The 21,440-nt window shown below is 32.8% G+C and overlaps 2 protein-coding genes across 3 annotated transcripts; both read left to right on the forward strand.

Moving 5' to 3' along the window:
* Positions 1–5,245: 5,245 nt before the first annotated feature.
* Positions 5,246–13,211, forward strand: LOC123893911 (pentatricopeptide repeat-containing protein At4g32450, mitochondrial-like). 2 transcript variants are annotated; one of them, XM_045943739.1, is made up of 4 exons: positions 5,246–5,351; positions 8,530–9,248; positions 9,291–10,583; positions 12,816–13,211. In XM_045943739.1, the coding sequence occupies exons 2-3, from the start codon at positions 8,547–8,549 to the stop codon at positions 10,566–10,568; spliced, it is 1,980 nt and encodes a 659-aa protein (XP_045799695.1). In that variant the 5' UTR covers positions 5,246–5,351; positions 8,530–8,546; the 3' UTR covers positions 10,569–10,583; positions 12,816–13,211. The 2 variants fall into 2 exon arrangements, with proteins under 2 accessions (XP_045799695.1, XP_045799694.1); XM_045943738.1 differs by having other exon boundaries at positions 8,530–10,583.
* Positions 13,212–16,603: 3,392 nt separating this feature from the next.
* LOC123896395 (SKP1-like protein 1A) lies at positions 16,604–17,005 on the forward strand. The gene has a single exon (XM_045946787.1). The coding sequence runs from the start codon at positions 16,604–16,606 to the stop codon at positions 17,003–17,005; it is 402 nt and encodes a 133-aa protein (XP_045802743.1).
* The last annotated feature ends 4,435 nt before the right edge of the window (positions 17,006–21,440 follow it).

Consider the following 21,440-nt stretch of genomic DNA (forward strand, 5'->3'; position numbering starts at 1 on the left):
ATTGATCGATATGCTTGATGTGAATGTGCAAGTCACGTCAAGGTTTCCAAAGTATCCTGAATGGGATTCACCGATTATAACCCATTTGCATCCGATAACTGGTGGGGCCGAATCGAACCTAAAGTTTAATGTGTTCACACACGCTTATAAATTTATGTGCACCACCATCATATTCGTTTTCATCTTCTTCTTGTTCGAGTATTTGCAGCAATTCCCCAACAAAAATTCTCACAACGACTAGACCCAAAAAAAAATTAATGAGGGTTTAGTGTGACATGTGAATTGTACGGTAAAAGATTTAGTGTGATTTTTATCTAATAATGGTTGAGTAGATAAAATGATTAAGAAGATATGATTGTCCGATTAAAATTTGATAATTTAGTTTTTTTTTTTTTTTTTTGACATCTTTGGACAATTTAGATTTGAAACAATTTAAATATTTTTTTTGGTATTCGAAACAATTTAAAATTTTAAATACAGAAAAAAGTTTACTTCAAATTAGATTTAGTCAAACAATAAAATCTTCTTTAAATGTGACCTTGCATCCAATATGTAATTTAGATCCAGAAGATATAATCTATTACTACGTCCATTTTTTGAAGTGTCGTCAATTTTATCATTTGTCAAATACTCTTATATTTTTTAATAAAACTAATTAATGCTATAAATATTTGAAAAACTAAAGTTTTTTTTGTACATAAATAATATATTAAAATTATTGGAAAGAGAAAGTGTGTGCAAAAAAATTAGGAATATTAAAATAAAAGTATAATAGGAAGATAGGGTGCAAAAATCTACTTTCTTAATTTGGTGTTACTATTCTAAAATGGCACTTAAAAAAACGGATGTAGTATAAAATACTCCTTCTAGTCAAAATTATAGAAAAATATCATTTTTCAGATTCATTGAATTTTTATTTTAAATGAGGCCAGCTAAAATATTTTATATGTACTAGCGGGCTAGGTTTCGCGCCTTCCTGTGTTAACTTATATCCAAAAAAATATTTTATGATATGGTGAGTTTGTTAATAAAAGATTTTTTCTGCTAAAAAAAAGATGTATCTTATGTTATATGGTGAGTTTGTTAATAAAAATGCTACTAAAAAAAAAATATTGTTAGTATTATGAAAAGTTCACACCAAAAGCAATGTATCCTCTTAATATTAAGGGTTATGTTAACTTGTGCCCTAAGGGCACATGTTAAGCTACCTAAAAATAGAAATATAGCATTTAATGATAGAAAACATTTAATGTTTAGAGAATTGAATACACCACAAGTTCAATAAATTTTTTCCACATTTATCTTCTTAACATGTGCCCTTAAGGGCACAAGTTAACATTATCCTATGTATAGATATGAGAAGAGATAAGTATACAAGATGCCAACAAAAGTATGTAAAACGTAAAAACACAAAGAAAGAAATAGAGTATGCTCTTGGTCAAAACAAGATTTATTGAATTATTAATGTATTTGGTCTATATTATATGTCATATACATCTTTTGTTCAATGGATTTGAAAAATATATAGACTTTTACTTAATTGTAGTTGGAGGGAGTAAAATATAAATGAAAAATTTTGGTTAATGAAATAGAGAAGATTTAATTACCCGAACTAGTAAATGTGAAATGAATTAGGATAAATTTGACGGCTAAACCTAGAATCTAGATCCTTCTTTTGAAAACCTAATCTCATTACTAGAATCTAGATCCTTCTTCTTCTTTTTTTGACTAAAACCTAGATCCTTCTTTTGAAAACCTAATCTCATTACACGTGTCACTACTAACAAATTCAATTATATAAACAGGGGAGGTAAATAAATTCTGAGATTAGAGCAGATTGATTGAGGATAACAGTTTTGTTTAATAAATACTTTAACTTTTCAAAACAATTTTGGATTTTGACTATTAACACATAGATCCTCATGCTATGGAGAGAGGTTTACAAGTCATGTTTTGAAGGAATGAATTTGGACAGTGCCGTATGGATTGTACGAATAAAAGGGTGTTTGCTTGTTTGGTGGTGGCTGCGTTGTGGACAGAACGGTGGATGAAACAACGTGGGAAGTGGTGATGGTGCTAGTGAAAAAGAAGGGAAACATAAAAAATTTACGCCGTTAAGCTACTTTAGATGAGGTGGATGAAATAATACAAATGTTATGTTCTGATTTAAGAACGGTAAAAACTGGATGTAAGACACTACATATAAGTTTTGTCCTTTTTATATAATCTTATTATTATCAAACTATGCCTTTTATTTTGATGAATTGGGTCGGATCTATATTTTTACTAATTAGTATTATGTTATTTTGTATTTGCATCATTATCTCCTAACATGTGATATGATTGTTTTGTTGTTTTCAGTGAAGTGGTGGAAGATTTTTACTATTTGTTTCGGTGGAATGCTCTTTATTGAAATTTTGCTACAACTGTGATTTCTTTGATTAGACAGCATACATAACGTTGTTATTGATTGAAGCGTTAAACAGAAATTGAAAATTATATTAGATAATATTATGATAATATTAGTAAAATACTTATAATTCTCAATTTCCATTTTAACTCTTCCGTCAAGAGCAACGTTGTTGATCCAAATAGATATATTGATATTATTGATTTGGTTTCAAGATCTATGAATTAGAGAGATCCGGCCTAAAGATTCATTTGATAAAAGAGATGAATAGATAGGGCCGTTAAAAATGGCCCTGGATTGTAAAATAGATGCGAAAGAAATAGCTTTGATATCAATTTTTATATTTGTAAGCTTTGTAGTTTAGAATACAAACAAAGAAGAGATAAATTTGGTTAATATTTTGTAGACACTTTTATGTATATAACACATGATTTGCACTAATGTAGTAGAAGCTTCTTCTGTATGTTTTTTGAGTTCCATTTCAAGCTTTTCCAAGAACTCCATTGTATATATAATGAAAATCATCTAGGTGTCTTTATCTTTTGCAACATAAAAATGTTAAAAAAGTTCTTTCCCAACAAAGCTTGAATTCCACCTCCAGATTTTCAAGCTGTCCAAAAAGAATGCATATGTTTCTTTAAACTATTCTCAAATGTTTTTGTTTCAATATTTTCAAATTACATAACAAGTAATACTAAAAAATGCACGGGCAACATAGCAAAACGCCTTACCAAAGATTTGAGGCCTTAGATCGGATTGTATGTGAATTCTAATTTATTTATTTTTGTAGTATAAAAATTATTTTGTTTATTAGTAGCAGTTAAATTTTAATAAATAATTACGTATTCAAAAGTAAAATTTTAAAAAATATAATAATTTCATCATTCTTTTTATCAAAAGGCCTTGTTTATGAGTTCATCATTTTTTTTCAAGATGGGGCTGCACCGAACCCATCAAAAAAATAGGGGAAAAGAAAAACCGAAATGAAGAAAAAACTAAGAAATTATGTGTGCTTATGATTGGTTGATTAGGTACCGCTCCCTAATCGATCCACACCTGACTCAGCCGAAGTACAAGTTGATAAGTAAAAGAGAGCATAAATGTCAGTGGTCCTCATAAAATGCCTAGTCCACATCGTGTGGAAGAAGCTGATCAACAGTCTTCCGAACTGCATTAGCATTTGTTTGTCCTTTGGTGGAGTCAAATTTACGCGCACATGGCAAGTGCTCTTCATACCCAACATCCTCGTCCTGTCGATTCCATTGATGTGGTGGTAGATCCAAGCCTGTATTAAAATAAAAATAAATAAGATTGGTAAAAATATAAGTAAACAATTAATTTATAAACATTGCATGCTTGGTTATTTGAAGCAGTGAAGCATAACCTACTATATGCTTGCACTTCTGGACGGTGGCATTAGTCAGCTCCTGGTAGAGGAATGTCAGTGCTGCAAGGCTCAACCTCAACCTCCAAAGGCTTAATTTGGCGCCAACAGTGATGTTGAGGCTTAGGCAGACGCTTTTCCTCCCTTTATATCTTAGAAGAGGCGATGGCCGAAGGTCCTCTATTCCCACTCACACGCTTCACTAATTTAGTTAAACTATCCATATCTGCACAATATATAAAATTACAATAATTAAACAAACATGCATAACATATATAAACAATAGAATCAATAACATATCAACCAAGTTTCAACATATCAACAACATATATTAATGAATTGAGGGGGAAGGTGGTGGGGCTCATGTTATATAGTGAAGAAGTTTGCTTTTTAAAATGCGAACCGGGTGAAGATTGTTTGCTACCCAGTGTGTTGTTTCATCTGACTGCGTGAAGGTTGTAGAGGTTAGTGTTTAAGGGTGGGCAAAAAAACCCAAAAACCAAACCGAACAACCAAACTAAACTGAACCAAACAAAAAAAACTGAACCATAACTAAGGGTTTTAAAATTGAACTGAAACAGTTCGGTTCGGTTCATGGTTATCAGTTTGGTTTAATGGTTCAATTATTTTTAGTGAAAAATTAGTTATGGTTTGGTTCAAAATCATAAAACCGAACCACTTTAACAGTTCGGTTCAATCCGGTTCGGTTTTCTTCCAAAATAATAGAATCAAACATGCATAACATATATAAACAATAGAATCAATAACTTATCAACCAAGTTTCAACATATCAACAACATATATTAATGAATTGAGGGGGAAGGTGGTGGGGCTCATGTTATATAGTGAAGAAATTTGCTTTTTAAAATGCGAACTGGGTGAAGATTGTTTGCTACCCAGTGAGTTGTTTCATCTGACGGCGTGAAGGTTGTAGAGGTTAGTGTTTAGGGGTGGGCAAAAAACCCAAAAACCAAACCAAACCGCCAAACTAAACCGAACCAAACAAAAAAAAACTGAACCATAACTAACGGTTTTAAAACCGAACTGAAACAATTTGGTTCGGTTCATGGTTATCAGTTTGGTTTAATGGTTTGGTTCAAAACCATAAAATCGAACCACTTTAATAGTTCGGTTCAGTTACTATAAATTTTAAAAATAGTTTGGTTCAGTTCGGTTCGGTTTTCTTCCAAAACCGAACCATGCCCACCCCTATTGGTGTTGGATAAAAAAAAAACTATCATTCGCTATATAATCAGCGAACTTAGTTCACTACCTAAATAGCGATGGAGTATTTTGGTCATTGTAAGGGAAGCTTGAGAAACAGAAGGGGGCGCTAAAAGAAGAACGCATAATTCAAAGCCTAATCCGCCATCTTTATAGGCCCATGACCCATCATCATTTCACAAATTCACAAAAATAAATAAACAATTAATTACGGGAAAAAAAATATTAAAATTAAAATCTAAAACTACTAAACTCAGCATCTCCATACATATGCTTCGACAGAGAAACACCTTGCTCGCCGTCAACCACCTTTTTCTCCGCCGCAAAAACCAGGTTAAATCACAATTTTACTCTTTCACTACTACACTTTTTTCAATGCATTTCATTCGCATTTTGTTGCATCTTTCACTCTTTTTGTTCCCATTTTATATTTCAGAGACTTTGAGTTTGATGGATTGTGTTATTAGGAAGCTTTTCTGTGTTCTGCACACCAATTGTTTGTTTAATGTCTTATCTTTGAAATTGGGTTTGATTTTGTTTTTATTTGGGAGAAATGTTTAATGTGTTATCTTTCAAATTTGACTTATATAGATATGGAACATAATGATTGTATGTGACTCTGTGTGTGTTGCTAGCACAATCTTTCAAATTCTATGAAGCACAATCTTTCAAATTCAACTAAGTGTTTACTTTGGTTCTTCTCCAGCTATGTGACTCTGTCTTGTTGTGGAGTTTGATCCATGCTATTTGTCTGTTGCTTAAGTGCATTGATGGTGGGTGGTTTGGCCAAGGATTTGCTTTTGTTCTTTTTTTAGGTATAGCGAGGAGCTATTTTGTTGTTTTTTACGATAGTTTAAGGACTATTTTGTTGTTTTTCAAGCTAGTTTAAGGACTAAATTGAAGTATTTTAAGGGAAAAGTTAACTGAAGGATGAAATTGTTGGATGTGAATATAATTTAGGGACCTTTTAGTTGCTTTTAATAGTTTAGGGACTAGATTGGTGAGAGAGTGATAGTTTAGGGACTAAATTGACTGTTTACTCCCATAAAAGTGAACGGATTTGGGTCTCTCAATCAGTTTTTATCTCAATCCCTCTCAATCATTACTCCTAGCCATTTAATTAATCTAACACCGATAAAAACAAAACTATTAAAATTAAGCACACCCGAACAAAAGTGAAAAAAATTTCTCTACATAAACTTGTGCAATTCAATATTTCGTATATGGAAATTAAAATACCGATTTTATGCAAATAATTGTGCAATTCAGTATAGAGATGGAGATACAAATTTTGTAGCCTCTTCGATTTCAATGCTTTCTCTTTGTTTTTCCAAAAGATCGGTGATATACAAATTTTGTTTCTCACATTCAAAGTTATCTTCACAGTAGTTTCTTTTATTAAAAATGAAACGAGGTAGAGAAAAAGAAGTGAAGAAGAAAGAGCCATATCAAATTAGAAAGCACACAATTTTAGGTGTGATTTGTTTTCACCAACTGTTTCATTTTGTTAAGGTGTATTTCTTTTAGTAAATGATGTTTTATCTTTCCTTCATTGGATAAATCTAATGGCTATAAATTAATGTTGAGAGAGATTGAGGTAAAAAGAGATTGAGAGGATCCACATCCAAAAAGAACTTTGTATCTTTGTATTAGAAACAAGTTCGAATAGCAGCACTGAACTCAACAGCCAGAAAATGCCGCCTTAATTCGTCATTGGCCGCCAGAAACAGCGACTAAGTCGTCAAGGTTTTCTTATTTCTTTTTTTATTTTGTCCTTATGCAAGCGATTGCCACCGCGATAGCCTCCCCTGCAAAAGAGAATTGTGTGGCGGCAGATATCCTCTCTGCTCCACGATTCCCAATTGTGCGTTAAAGTGGCACCGTTGACAACATAGATTTAACTCTGTTTCTCTCGTCTTTCTTTGTTTTTTGGATGTTATATATTGAACCTAGACATTTTCATGTGAATAAGTACTTATTTCTTAAACCTTGTTTTGATTTTGGTTGTATTTGGTAGTTATAACTTGTAAGTTGAAGAATCATTCCAGGTAAATGGAGACTTGCTTGTGTGTTTTGTTGTATGTTGTGTGCTTATGACTGGTTGATTTGTGAAAACATTTTTTGTTTTCATTTTTTAAAATATGTCTTTGCTAATAAGATGTGAGCGAGTTTTCAAAAGTACAATAAAAACTAAGAAGATGCGAGGCTTTTAAAATGAAAAATGTGATGGATAGATCATGGAATGGTAGTTAGAGATTATGCATTTTTTGAAAATACTGAAAACAATCTTTCGGTGTTTTTATTGCTCTCAAAAAATGCACACAGTTCACATATAGGGTCTAGTATCTTCTTGTTAGTAAGTAAAGTTAACACAAATTTTAAGAAATGAAAATAGAAAACGTTTCCTCAAAGTAAACGGGGCTGAAATCTGTTTATTTATAATTTATGTATATAACTATTATCTGCTACGACATGAGAACTCAATCACTAGGGCTGTATATTTTACAAGGTTATGTTCTACGCGGTAATTGGTATCAGTGTTGTTAAGTAGTATGCAGTAGTAGCTATAGTGGCGTTGTACCACTATAACGTAGCGGAGTTTGGACAAATCACTATTGTTCGGTGGTACTCTATTTGGTATAACATGGTGTCAAATAGTGGCACTATAGCACTATTGTGTAGCGGAATTTTAACAATATGCTATTTTACGCTATCTGTGATTGACTGGCATCGGCATTTCATATTAAAGTTGTGTTCGGTGTCCAATACATGATAGATTTGGACACCAACACGGGACCGACAAATGTAATCACATTCAATTTTTCCTTCTTTTTTGAATTATTATCTGTATCGGTGTTGTGTCGGTGCTTCATAGGCTATTTTCCTCTCATTGTAAGTAGAAGCCTATTTTACATATTCGACTGATTCCATCTGTTATGCAATTGGATAGTGATGGAGTATTTTTATTTGAGTATGTATGTACATTCTCTTGCTTATACACCACAATACTTTCTCTAATTAGTCATTTTATTTTCTTCGTTATGAGTGTATATGAGGAAATATTTTCATTTAATTGTTACTCAAAAGTTTAATATTAAAATTATTATTTCACCTTACAACAATAAGTAATTTATAGAAGACAAAAATCAAATGATGTAGCTTTTCACATGGGCCAACCAGCATGTTATACTGGTTAGTATATGCATGCATCATTATATGAAGAAAGCAATTGGCAGAGTAGAAACCGTAGAATTGAAATTCAGAATGTTCTTCTATTTTGTTTTCTGTCTTCTTTTACCAATTTTTAGTCGTAATGGGTGTGAACTAGTCCTTTTATGGTACAATCTGAAAATCTTGCTGTAGCATTTTTACTTTTTATGTGATTATCAAAATGGGATTTTTGTTTTAGTCGACTCTTCCTTTATGTGGTCGTCGAATTTTGCTGAAACCTGATACTTTCATTGACAAAGTGCACTGACTTTTTTTTTTTTTCCAATTTGTCTTTCCTCAGATTATGCTAAGTCACTAATGTTGTCTTTAAAGAAATCCTCAATAGCTACTGTTAGTTCTCTTTTGAGGTTGTGCAATGGATGTTGTTCGCACAATGTTGCGAATTGTATCAAAGGCCGCAATACGTTAAGGGCTATGTCCACTGCTGCTGAAAGGTGGGATTATCAATTTTCTGGTGATTACCAATCAGATGGTTCTTTAGGTTACAAGCAAAATCAAGCTGGCTTTTATCAGCAAAATGCAAGTGGATCTTTTCGTAATAATCATCCTAGTTCAGACCAAGTTTCTTATGGAGCTGGTCAAACAGTGGGTGGAGGAAATGTAAATATCAGCCAGAATGTATTTCAAAATAATTTGGCGGAGCATAATGGAAATGTCAGAGGGGGGGAATTTGGTCAAAGAAACTTCCAAACGCAACATAAAGTTGGGTTAAGTGTTGATAATTCAAGGGGCTTTGGGATGCATCCTAATGGTTCTCTTGAGGGACATAATTGGACACTAGAATCTGGAGAAAAGATGAAGTTTCCCAATTCATATAGTTCACCTAGGCCTTTAGAATATCGGGGAAATCAGAAAGAGAACCTTAATCAAAACATCGGTCATTTTCAGCAGGCACCAAATATGAATACTCAAAACATCGGTCGTTTTCAGCAGGCACCAAATTTGAATACTCAAAACATCGGTCGTTTTCAGCAGGCACCAAATTTGAATACTCAAAACATCGGTCGTTTTCAGCAAGCACCAAATTTGAATACTCAAAACTCTGCTTATGGACAATCTCAACATAATCTAAATGGTCGATATCCACCAGATGGTGAGTCCATTGATGCATCTAATGATAGTCCATATAGAGGTACACTTGAGGAGCTAGATGGTTTTTGCGTGGAAGGTAAAGTGAAGGAAGCAGTTGAAGTTTTGCAAGTGTTGGAAAAGCTTCATATTCATGTGGATTTGAATCGTTGTTTACAATTAATGCACCAATGTGGGAAGGATAAGTCTCTTAATGAGGCAAAAGTTGTACACAAACATGCTTTGCAGCATTTGTCACCTCTCAAAGTCAGCACATGCAATAGAATATTGGAGATGTATTTTGAATGTGGGTCTGTAGATGATGCAGTCAATGTGTTCAAGAACATGCCTGAGTATGATTTGACTACGTGGTATACTATGATAACACAACTTGCTAAGAATGGGTTTGCGGAAGATTCAATTGATATATTTACTCAATTCAAAAAATCGGGACTGAAACCCGATGGCCAAATGTTTATTGGGGTTTTTACTGCATGCAGCGTGTTGGGAGATACTGATGAGGGAATGCTGCACTTTGAATCCATGACCAGGGACTATGGCATTGTACCAACTATGGCGCATTATGTCAGTCTAGTTGACATGATTGGCAGTATTGGGCATCTTGATGAAGCCTTGGAATTCATTGAAAAGATACCATTGGAACCAAGTGTAGAGGTCTGGGAGACTTTGATGAATAGTTCCAGAGTTCATGGAAACACCGAGTTGGGGGATCGTTGTGCTGAACTAGTTGAAAAGTTGGATCCTTCTCGTTTGAATGAGAAATCAAAAGCTGGCCTTTTACTTGGAGAAACTTCAGACTTAATAAAAAACAAGGAGCCGAACAAAAGCAAGAATCTTCTAGAAGTTCGGAGTCGAATCCATGAATATCGAGCAGGAGATACTTCCCATCCAGAAAATGACAAAATATATGCTTTGCTTAGAGGTTTGAGGGTCCAAATGAAAGAAGCTGGTTATATTCCAGAGACGAGATTTGTATTGCATGATATTGACCAAGAGGGCAAAGAAGATGCTCTCCTTGCCCACAGTGAGAGACTTGCCGTTGCTTATGGTCTCCTTAACAGTTCTGCTCGTTCTTCTATTAGAATAATTAAGAATCTCCGTGTTTGTGGTGATTGTCATACTGCACTGAAGATTATTTCTGACCTTGTGGGTAGAGAACTCATCATCCGTGATGCTAAAAGGTTCCACCATTTTAAAAATGGGCTATGCTCTTGCAGGGATTATTGGTGAACATTAACCTTAGGTACTTTCCACTTGGTGAACATCAATCTCATATTAATGGCTAATATAGCCTTAATGTTTCTTTATAGGATTGACTGTAATGGGATATTGATTTTCACTTTCATGAGTTACAATTATAGATTTGGGATTATAATAGAAATGAATATGTTCAGTTAGTGTTTTAGATAAATGAGGAGGGAAGACAAAGAAAATAATGTCTTTTATAATATGATTATAGTTTGATATTATAATGATTATGGTAAGATACATTTTTCTCTAACTGCTTCAGGGCCAAGAATCCTTTGGCAACTTTGGGGCCACTCTGATTCTTTGGCATTGCCATGGGACTAGGCTGAATCTAGGATAGCTGTAGGACTAGTTTGATTTCTCTGAATGTTGTGAGGCCAGGCTGTATCTTCGATATGCATAAGGGCAAGCTTCATTTTTGACAAGATTGCAGAATGGGTCGCAGAAGTTTTCAGAAGTTGTATGTCAGGTTAGAGGAGAAAGAAACAGTACTGAATAAGGGTTGTTTAAGGAACATGGTGTGTCGCCCCAAAATTGCCAAAGACAGACCAATATGAGAAAGGGGAACTTTGGCAACTTGGGGATGCAGAAACAGCCCAGGTCCATAGGACAACGTCCGACCATATATCATACTCCCTATGGTCACAATTATAAGAGACAAAATAAAAAAAACATCCAAACCAGTAAAGCTCATTGAATGCACTCACTGATATTAAAATACAAACATATAAATAAGGGTAAAGAAATACCTTTGACCATAAATATACCTTAGTTGCAACTTTTTCTTATATATGGGACAAAATTAATCTCTTATAATTATGACAAGAGGAAGTATTGAATAGGGGTGTATATGGATTGGGCAAATCCGGTCGACCCGGTCAAACCCACCCAATCTCCAACCCAAAAAAGTGGGTGGATATGGATTTCAAAAATGAAAAACCCATAAAAAATACTATTGAAGAAATCAGGGCAGATCTGGGTAGTGCCTAGAGCGGCGAACCAGGTGGCGAGGTTGTGAACTGAGATGTAGTTGGACTTTGCTGCTATGAACTGAGATGCATGGGAAAATATGACACTTGAAGAAACATCACATATGAATCTGTGGCTTGCCGATTCGGGATGAAGTTTTAGGAATGTGCAGATCAGCTATGATGCAAGTGTGTTAATTGTGGCTTTGGTAAGATAATTCGTTGGAAAAATCTTCCGGTGATGGTAGGCGGCGCAATGATTAGAGGAGACTAATCATTGATGGAGATGAAAACTGGAGATGAAACACAGTTGAAAAAGCTGGCTGAAATTTGTGCACGGTGGACAAAAAGAAAATAAGTATATAATGACATGATTATAATCGAGTTATAAGCTTCAGGGAACTCATCAATGGAACATTGATGGAATAGGTTAGATGTTGGCTCTGATAGGAGACTATGTTGAAATTTTAGGCTTTTAGATAAAAAATGACGGACGAGAAAGAAAATAAAGATATTTTGACCTCTATTCATAAACTACTACTCCCTCTTGTCCTTATTATATGAAAAAGTTTATTTTTTAGATTCATAGAATGTTTGATGAATCTATGTACAAAAAAAAAAGAATGTTTGATGAATCTAGTCCATATTAGACTAGATACATCTAACATTCTATGAACCTATAAGTAAACTTTTATAATAAAGACCAGAGGGAGTATTAATTATAACCAAATGGGAAAACAAATCAAGAGAGTAACTAATCAAAATAAAAATTAACCCTAAAGTAGAATCTAAGCTACTTGATAAACTAGGGCTCGTTTGGCCCGGCCTTTTTTAGAGCTTAGCAAAGGTTTTATGCTATTTTATAAGTTCACACTAGTGAAAATTGTAATTTTATAAGCTATTTTATCATAAACTATCTTAATAAACTTATAATAATATATAAAAATTGCATAAGCTGTTTGCATAAGCTCTAAAAAAAGTTAGGCCAAACGAGCCCTCAGTAAAGCAAAAGCCAAGGTAAATTCATTATAGAACAAATGGCAAGTATTACACCCTAAATCTGGACTCTATTCATTATAGAACAAAAGTTTCTGGATTCTACTAAGCATCAAAAGTTTTTTTCTAATATTTGTGGCTAAACTACTTTATTTACTTCTCTGTTTGCAACATGACGTTAAAGTAGACTACTATATTGCTGTTTTCACTGTCTGATTTGGCGTTGAGGTTTTTCTTTACTGTGACAATAAATCTTGTTATGCAGGTATCCTGACTTTGTGCTGGATTGAATGACGTGGCTGTTAGTGATCACCCTCCAAACCTGCACTACATACATCTCATGGTTATTGAAATCAATCTCTATATAGATAAAGAGATTAACCAAAGTCTTCTGCATTGTGGAAATATTAATCATCAAGTAATGGAATGTGAAATCAAGGAGACAAAACTGTTATGACTGTCAGGCTGTGTCAGCATATCTTCATTTAACAGAACTCAAATTAATTTATTTGTTTCATAGTCATAATTGTGTCCAGGTGCTAGCTGCTATACAAATTGAGCTAAAATATATGGTTGGTAGCAGTGTTAAATGACTTGTCATTTGGAAAACAACATCCTTCTTGTTGGTGCTGAGAGAGTACATGGATTTAAAGATTAAATATGATCGTAGTACCTACAATTATAATGTTTTATGGTTTTATTCCCTATAAGTGTTTTTGTTTGGATTCAGTATACTGCAAATTTAAAAATTGTTGTTTTTAGTCCAAAACAGCAGTTTACTGCGCCAAGTATGGCGCCAGGACTAAAAAGCAACAATTTTTGAATTTACAAAGATTAAATTCAAATAAAAACTTATGGGATTAAAACAAAAAACGAAATGTCATAATTATAATGGTTGGGAATAAAGTCATATTTATAATATAAAAAAATGAGTATTAGGGTCACATTTCTTCGACACACCCCAATAATAATAAGATACATCATCCACTTTTTTAATTCCTATTACTTGCAACCGGTTTCATCTTTATAGAGTGTAAGTGTGTAGCCATTTTTTTATTTTTATTTTCTTAATATTTGGATTTTGGCTATTCATTCATCTTCTTCGTTGAGACCGTCTTTTGAAGTTTCAGACAGCAATTGTTTTTTGATACAAACATGTTCCATATACCAATTGTTTGCTTTTGATACAAAATGTTGAGAACAAAAATTGAAATAGGATTGTTATAGAAAACGATTTTGAGTTTTGAGATTTTTTATGCATAAATCTGGAAAATCGCACGATCCTAATTTAAAAACAATTGTTATAGAAAACCACACGATCCTAATTTAAAAATGATTTTGAGATCTTTTATGTATAGGTCTGGAAAACAGATGCAACAAAAATGGAACCCAAATTGAAATAAAAATGATACTGAATTAAAACAAAAATGATACTCAATTTAGAAACAGATCTGGAAAAACATGCAATAAAAATGGAACCCAAATGAACTTGTGAAAGAGATGGGTGAAAGAGATGGTGCACAGTGCTAACTGCTAATGAAAGAGCACCTTTTTTTATTGGAAAAAGATAAATTAAAAAAACTTGTTTAACCGGTTGCAAGTAAAATGAATTATAAAAGTGGATGATGTATCTAATTTTTATTGGAGTGTGTTATAGGAAGAAGTAATATTAACCTTGAAGGGTAATTAGTCATTCATTCATACTATCTTTTGAATGTGTTCTATTATTGCTTCTTACTAATTTTAACCCTCAAAGTTTATGGGTATGTTTTTATCCCTTAAAAAATAAGGGATGGAACAAAACAAATTCAACTGTATTGTATTTGATTTTAAAATTATTTCTGGGATTAGATAAAAACTGAAATTCTTGACCAACATTGAATCACGGGATAACTACACAATTTGTCTAAAATACAAAAATAATATTATTTTTTTCACCAAATATTGTTCAACACAAAATTTGTTCAATACCCTAAACTTTGTCATGTGTTATTTTGTCCGATACTTGCATTTTGTAAATCAACGGACCATATTAGTGCATTTTGTTTTAGATCCTGGTTATGAGATTGGACAAAATATGTAGTAAGGGACATGACAAAAATAAGAAATTTTGTCCTTTAGTAAACGACATGACAATTTTTTGTCCATAATACAACTATAAAAAAATATGAAAAATATCCTTATTATTTTCGAATATAAAAATTATGTTCTAGTCAGTAGGTTACTATTTTACGAATCAAATGCACTCTATAAATGTGTTACTTGTGACTATATTATGACTTCCTCCACGTCATATTATTTAGACATTCTCCTTTGGTTATATATTAGAGCTAGATTCTTTGTTTTTAGATGTATCGGTCGGTAGAACTTTAAACTTATATCTGGTTTAGTTTAAATATTTGGTTCGTGAGAGGGTGTTTGTACTGGGGTAATGGTTTGAGAGTGAGAGAAGTCTATGTGTTGTAAAAAAAATCACATAGTAATAATTTTCTGCTTGTCAGTTTAGCCAACGGTCGTGATTTTTTCTCAAATTTTGGAGTTTTCACATTATATTCTTGTATTGTGATTGTGCTTATTTTCTTCTTCAGCTCTGCTATTTAGTAAGAAAAGGAAAAACCAAAGTGACCATTAATTACACTTGAGGTGCTAACTCATAGGTAAAAGTTTAGCCTTGTAGCCTCAAGTTGCTGAGTTAAAATTTCCTCGAAGATAGTTGTGGTCATTAGTGTCACTTTAATTAAGAAAAATTGCTCACATTCCCATATTTTAATTTAAAAAGTGACCATTTTCACCTCGAAGATAGTTGTGGTCATTTGTCGTGTCTTATTGTCTATAAATGTAGTGTGTATTCTTCACCTCACTATTAATTACTTCCTCTGTCCCAAAATATATGATTTGTTTGACCACATTTATGTTTGCCAATGCACATCTTTGATTGTTAATATCTTTAGTTATGTATTATTAAAAATTATAAAAGTTGTATATTTTGAAAATATTTATCGAGACAAATCAAAAAATATCTGATTTGCTAATATTGGCATATACTCCCTCTGATCCTTAATATAAAAAAAATAAAAAATCTCTTTTTAGATTCATTAAAATGTTGATGTATTTAGTCTATATTGTTGTAAAGATACATTAATCTTTCAATGTATCTAAAAAGTTAATTTTTCCTTATATTAAGGACTAGAGGGGAGAGTATATATTAGTAGAAAAATATGGTCAAAGTAGATCATTTATTTTAGAACAGAGATAATACTTAATTTTCTTTTTTGGTATTCATTCACCCTCTTTCCCTCTGTTTTCAAGCCTAAAAGGAATAAAATTAGGGACAGAAGAGAGAGTAATACTCCCTCCGTCCCAAAATAAATTACATGTTTGACCATATCTATGTTTGCCAATGCACATTTAGTTATGTATTATTAAAAATTATAAAAGTTGATTCCTGTGAGCTTAGCTCGGTTGGTAGGGACCTCGCACTATATGTGTAGGAGCCCGGGTTCGAACCCGGGACACTCAACTTGAACTTTAAGGTAGATTTTCTAGCCACTAGGCTACTTGACCAAAAACAAATTATAAAAGTTGTATATTTTGAAAATACTCATTGAGACAAATCAAACATCTCATATGCTAATATTTGCATGTATATATTAGTATAAAAATATGGTCAAAGTAGATTATATGAATAGTACACTAAGTCAAAATTATGTCATTTATTTTGGAATGGGGGGAATAATAATTACTCTCTCTGTCCCAAAATATAAACAAAATTTGGTCAATAAAAATAAATGTATTTGGACTAAATTTTGAACCAAATACATCAAAAAAATTTGACTCATTTTTGTTTATATTTTTTGACGGATGGAGTATACCAAAAAAAAAATTTTAAAAAAAAAAATTATTAGCAACAATATATCCAACCCTTTTTCCGTGTCTGGTTGTCTATAAAAGCAACGCTTATTCTTGGGCTGAGTCAAAGTTAGTTGATTGATTCTGTATCACAGTATGCCCTTTCTCTCGTTCGTTTTGTTACTCCTTCTCCCTATGATAACTATGTCAAAAGAAAAAGCATCATCATCATCATCAAAGATGATCTCCCTAAAATCATGTGACGGCTTTATTTTTGAAGTAGAAGCAAGCATTGTAATGAAGATGCAAATGCTGATGAATTTGATCGATGGATTTGATGACATTGTGACAATACCTCTGCCGAATGTCCTCGGCGAACATCTTGCTATGATCATTGAATATTGTAAGTATCAAGAAGAAGCTGCTATAGTGACCAAGGAGGCTAAGGAGAAATTTGAAGTTGATTTCGTGAATGGAATGAGTAATGTTACTTTGAAGCACCTCATCCGCGCAGCAGACTACCTTGATATAAACAGCCTTTTCAATTTCCTAACTCAGGTCCTGGCTGATAGAATTCAGGACATGGGTGATGATGATGAGGATTAAATTATTTATAATGTAATGTATGGATCCTCAAATAAAATAATAAATTGTCCTATCATATCAAATAAATTAAATATTAATCTCTGCTTTAATAGTTATTGAATCTGGGTTTCATTTTGCCATATCAAATAAACAGTTATTTATTGTTTTGATGATGATGATGAGATATGTATTTACAAACTCTGGATTTAGGGATCTGAGTTTCTTTTAAGATGATAATGAAGGATTTGGATTTGCAAACTCTGAATTTTGAGATCTGGTTTTTTTTTAGGTTTATGTGATGAAGGTTTATGATGATGATGAAGAAGAAGTGGATGATGGATGGTTCACCATTAGATCTAATAAACATGCAAGATCCAATGGTTACATTTTGACAAAAATATCGAACAGTTCAAATTATAAAAAAATTATGATGTCATTGGTGGACCAGATACATTAAAAATTAATGACAGAGACTAAAATTACTGACAAAATTACAATTAAGGGCCTTAAAGTACTTTTTGTGACGCATGCACCTAAGAGTACTAACAATGACTATCTCTGATCCTTTTTATAAGAAGCAACTCACTCTTTAGGTTTATTTCATATTTGATGTATCTGGTATGTATTAGAAACTAAATACATTACTTATTCAATGAACTTAAAAAATTAATAATTTTTTATAGAAAAGTCCGAAGATAATAATTATGAGTTCGACTATGGGGCCTGTTTGGATTTGGCTTATTTTTTGGTTTATGAAAATAACTTATGCAAATAAATAAAGTTTTATGTTAATTCATAAGTTTTTACTAACAAAAATTGTATCTTTATAAGTTGTTTTTTCATAAAAAAACCTTGAAAAGTGTAACACTCAAACCCATTATTTAAATAAATCTGCCTTTAGAAAATCTTTTTCAAAATACGCAACGGAAAATCACAATTTAACTCAAAGAGTAACGGTTCAAGGTATTACATTATTCTTCCAAAAAATAATACTAATGTAAAGATACATTTTCCAAATTAAATAAAATAAATCATGAAAGACTCTATATTAAATACAACCATTTTCCCCGTATCACAATCAGAGCGGAGCTTCACCGACAACTTGACGTTGATAACCACATATCCTGTGAATCTGGACCCCTAAAGGTCCAACACATAACACAAAACAAAGAGTTAGAAAACATAATCAATAAGTCTCAACCCTGAGTGTAAGAAATATACTTAACACTTCATTATATCATCATGCATATTCTAACTCACAAATATACATCATCAGTCTCAACCAATTCTAACAAGAATAGACAATTCATCACGCTTCAATTCATAATCATTATCATGCATATATATCTCACAAGCATACATTCTCAATCTTAGTTCAATTTATAAGATTATGAAGCATCAACACATAGAAGTATCATATAGAGTTAATAAACATCTAACTCATGAATGCATGTATGTTTTTCATGAATTCATCAATTATCCAAATATGTGTCACATACCAATTATCACGTAATGTACACATAATCTTAATGCATCTAATGCCACAACTCATGTTATGTCACCCTAGACATATCTAATGCATGTGGTATCATCGTCTTTATTAGAGTATCTCACCTCTAATATCCTTCTTTATCGGATAAATATAATCTAATATACCTCTTTATTGGAATATCAAATATCCTACATCAACTCATGAATGCATGTATGTTTTTCATGAATTCATTCACACACAATTAGCATTACACTCGTCATTTATGATGCGGAACGCTATCCAACATCTGTCATCATTAAGATAAACAAAATTTTAATATTCGTTATTTATATTTATCATACATCATCAACAATCATCAACAAATCATCAACAATACAATTAATCAACGTTATAAACCTATAATTGCACTTAGAAACATCAACAAATAAGGTTTTGGTTTGCTATGCTCGCCCAACAACGGCTAGCGACCAATCAGTGACCAGAAGTCAGGGGCTTCCTCGCTACGACGAGAAGCAGCGAAACCTCTCTCGCTTAGCAAGCAACCAAGAACATGAATTCTCACTACAAGGCTCGCTAAGCGAGCTCACCTTGTCACGGGTTTCTCTGCTATGGGTTTGAACATAAAATCACCCAAAAATCCCATATTTCATGTTCCAAATCCCAAAAGATGTTGTTTTCACGTATATAACACATATATAAACATGAAAGGACAAATTGATTCATAGATCCACATCAAAGCATATCATAAAGTATGCTATTTACATATTTTACTCAAAACTCATAAAGACGCATTTCTTGATCAAACATCTACAAATTCCCTCATTAAACCCCACAAATTCGTTCATACTATTTGATAAGAATATCAAATAGTATTAAGAAAATGAGTGTAGAGAGTTTGGGAATGGAGGATTCGACATCCTTCCCTCTCCATAATCACTCAAGAATGCGTAATCTAACTCTCTTACCTTATATCAATGATTCTCGAGCTTTCCTCTTTGATCTCTAGCTCTTTCTCTCTTTCCCTAGATCTCTTCAAGCTCTCTCTTCTCTCTACCTTCTTCATGTTTTGTGAGAAATGAATTTCTCTCTCTCTAACTTAGGTATTTCTATCTCTCCCAAACTTTGTGACCTAGGCCCAACGGGACAAATCCCAATAACATGGCCCAGTCAAAGCTCACAACTCTCACAAACGCCTCATAACTCGCTCATTAACTAATGTTTCTCAATAACTAACTATTTGCCACTAACTTAATTAAAATTCACCTTGACAATTAACTAAACACTTAAATAGCGAATAATAAATTTGGGTCGTTACAAAAAACTTATAATAATGCATATTTATTTGCATAAGTTGTTTCACATAAACTCTAAAATAAGTCAATCCAAATGGGTAATCTAGCATGATTGTTGTCTATTAGACATGTATGTTTATTAGGCCCTGCCCTGAGCTATGGCCATGGGTGCCATGGCTTGAAGCCATTGTTTTAGGGGGTCCAATTTTTTGTACACACCTACTAGTATAAATAAAAATTAATTATGCTAAAAAAAATCAATTATATGCTCAAAGAAAGAAAACATGACAACCGCTTACTTTAACCGTTTAACTTAAATAAGTCGGCCTAGTAGGCTAAAAAACTTTTTTAATGGCCTGCAGCTAGGGTTGGGAATAGGTCAGGCGGCCTACAGGCGCCTTCGGCTTGGTCTGTGTAAGCCTGGTCTGTCCTGTTTATTAAAAATGTCAGGCTTAGGCTTTGAAAAAAGCATGTTTACATAAATAGGCCAGACTCATGCTTCTAAAAAAGCCTACGAAGCCTGATAGGCCGGCCTGTTTATATTTAATTATTATTATTTATATTTTTTTTGTCAAAGAAAAAATATATTATTATTTAATCATATTTGTTATTTTATTAACTTTTAATTATTGTGCTAATCATTTTATCAGTTTTTTCTTAATGTTGAAGAAATTATAAAAATTTAAATGTGAAATAGGCTTTTAAGGCCTGTTTAGCTTATTTAAAAAGACTATATAGAGACTTTTATGTAACACAGACTAATATATACACTACAAGGTCAGGCCAGGCTTTAAAAAGGCTCAGGTCAGGCCAAAATAAATAACATTTGATAAGTTGTAGGTCAGGCTCAGGCCTGAAGAAAAATCGTAGGCCAGACTCAAGCCTATCAAGGCCTGGCATGTTCCCAACCCTACCTGCAGCCTGGCCTATTTAACTAAATAGACTTATAAAAAAATCTTGACCTTCTATATTTAAAGAAATAGGCACATCTAACTTAAGCCTATAGACTAGGCCATAGGTCCCTGTAGGTCGGTCTGACCTATTCCCACCTCTATTGTCGCGTTGTCTCTAGGCGCAAATCAATTTCGTCTTTGCAATTTCAGTTGCTCGCTTGATTGCATCACTATCTATGCTTCCATCACCTAAACCTAAACCACCACCTCTGAAGCAAAAGTTTCTATTTTGTTTACATCTCACTTGTAACTAGATTAAAAGTATTTGTCAATATATCTTTTATTGTATTTCCAGTTTATTGCTATTTAATCAATTAACAATGATGTCGAATACGACACAAACATGCCGACACTGATAGTAATTTAAAAAAATATATACATTTCAATGTAATTATATGAGTCAATGTTGTGTCGGTGTCGGATACTGATGTATGTCTGATACCGGAACACCGATAAGTGTCAGTGTTTCACAGTTTTGACCTAATAAGTTCAAAAAATACTGATGTGTGTCTGATACCGGAACACCGATAAGTGTCAGTGTTTCACAGTTTTAACCTAATAAGTTCGAAAAATGGAGATAATGGAAAAAATATATATATATTTTACATTAGCATATATGTAGTCGTGTAGGAAAGTATCTGAGCAATTCAAAGAATTTTTTTTTTTGTTGCTAAAAAGCAAAGATATTCGTTCATTCCAATAATCGATAGAGTACATAA

The sequence above is a fragment of the Trifolium pratense genome, linkage group LG7 (genome assembly GCF_020283565.1).
Source record: "Trifolium pratense cultivar HEN17-A07 linkage group LG7, ARS_RC_1.1, whole genome shotgun sequence".
NCBI lineage: Eukaryota > Viridiplantae > Streptophyta > Magnoliopsida > Fabales > Fabaceae > Trifolium > Trifolium pratense.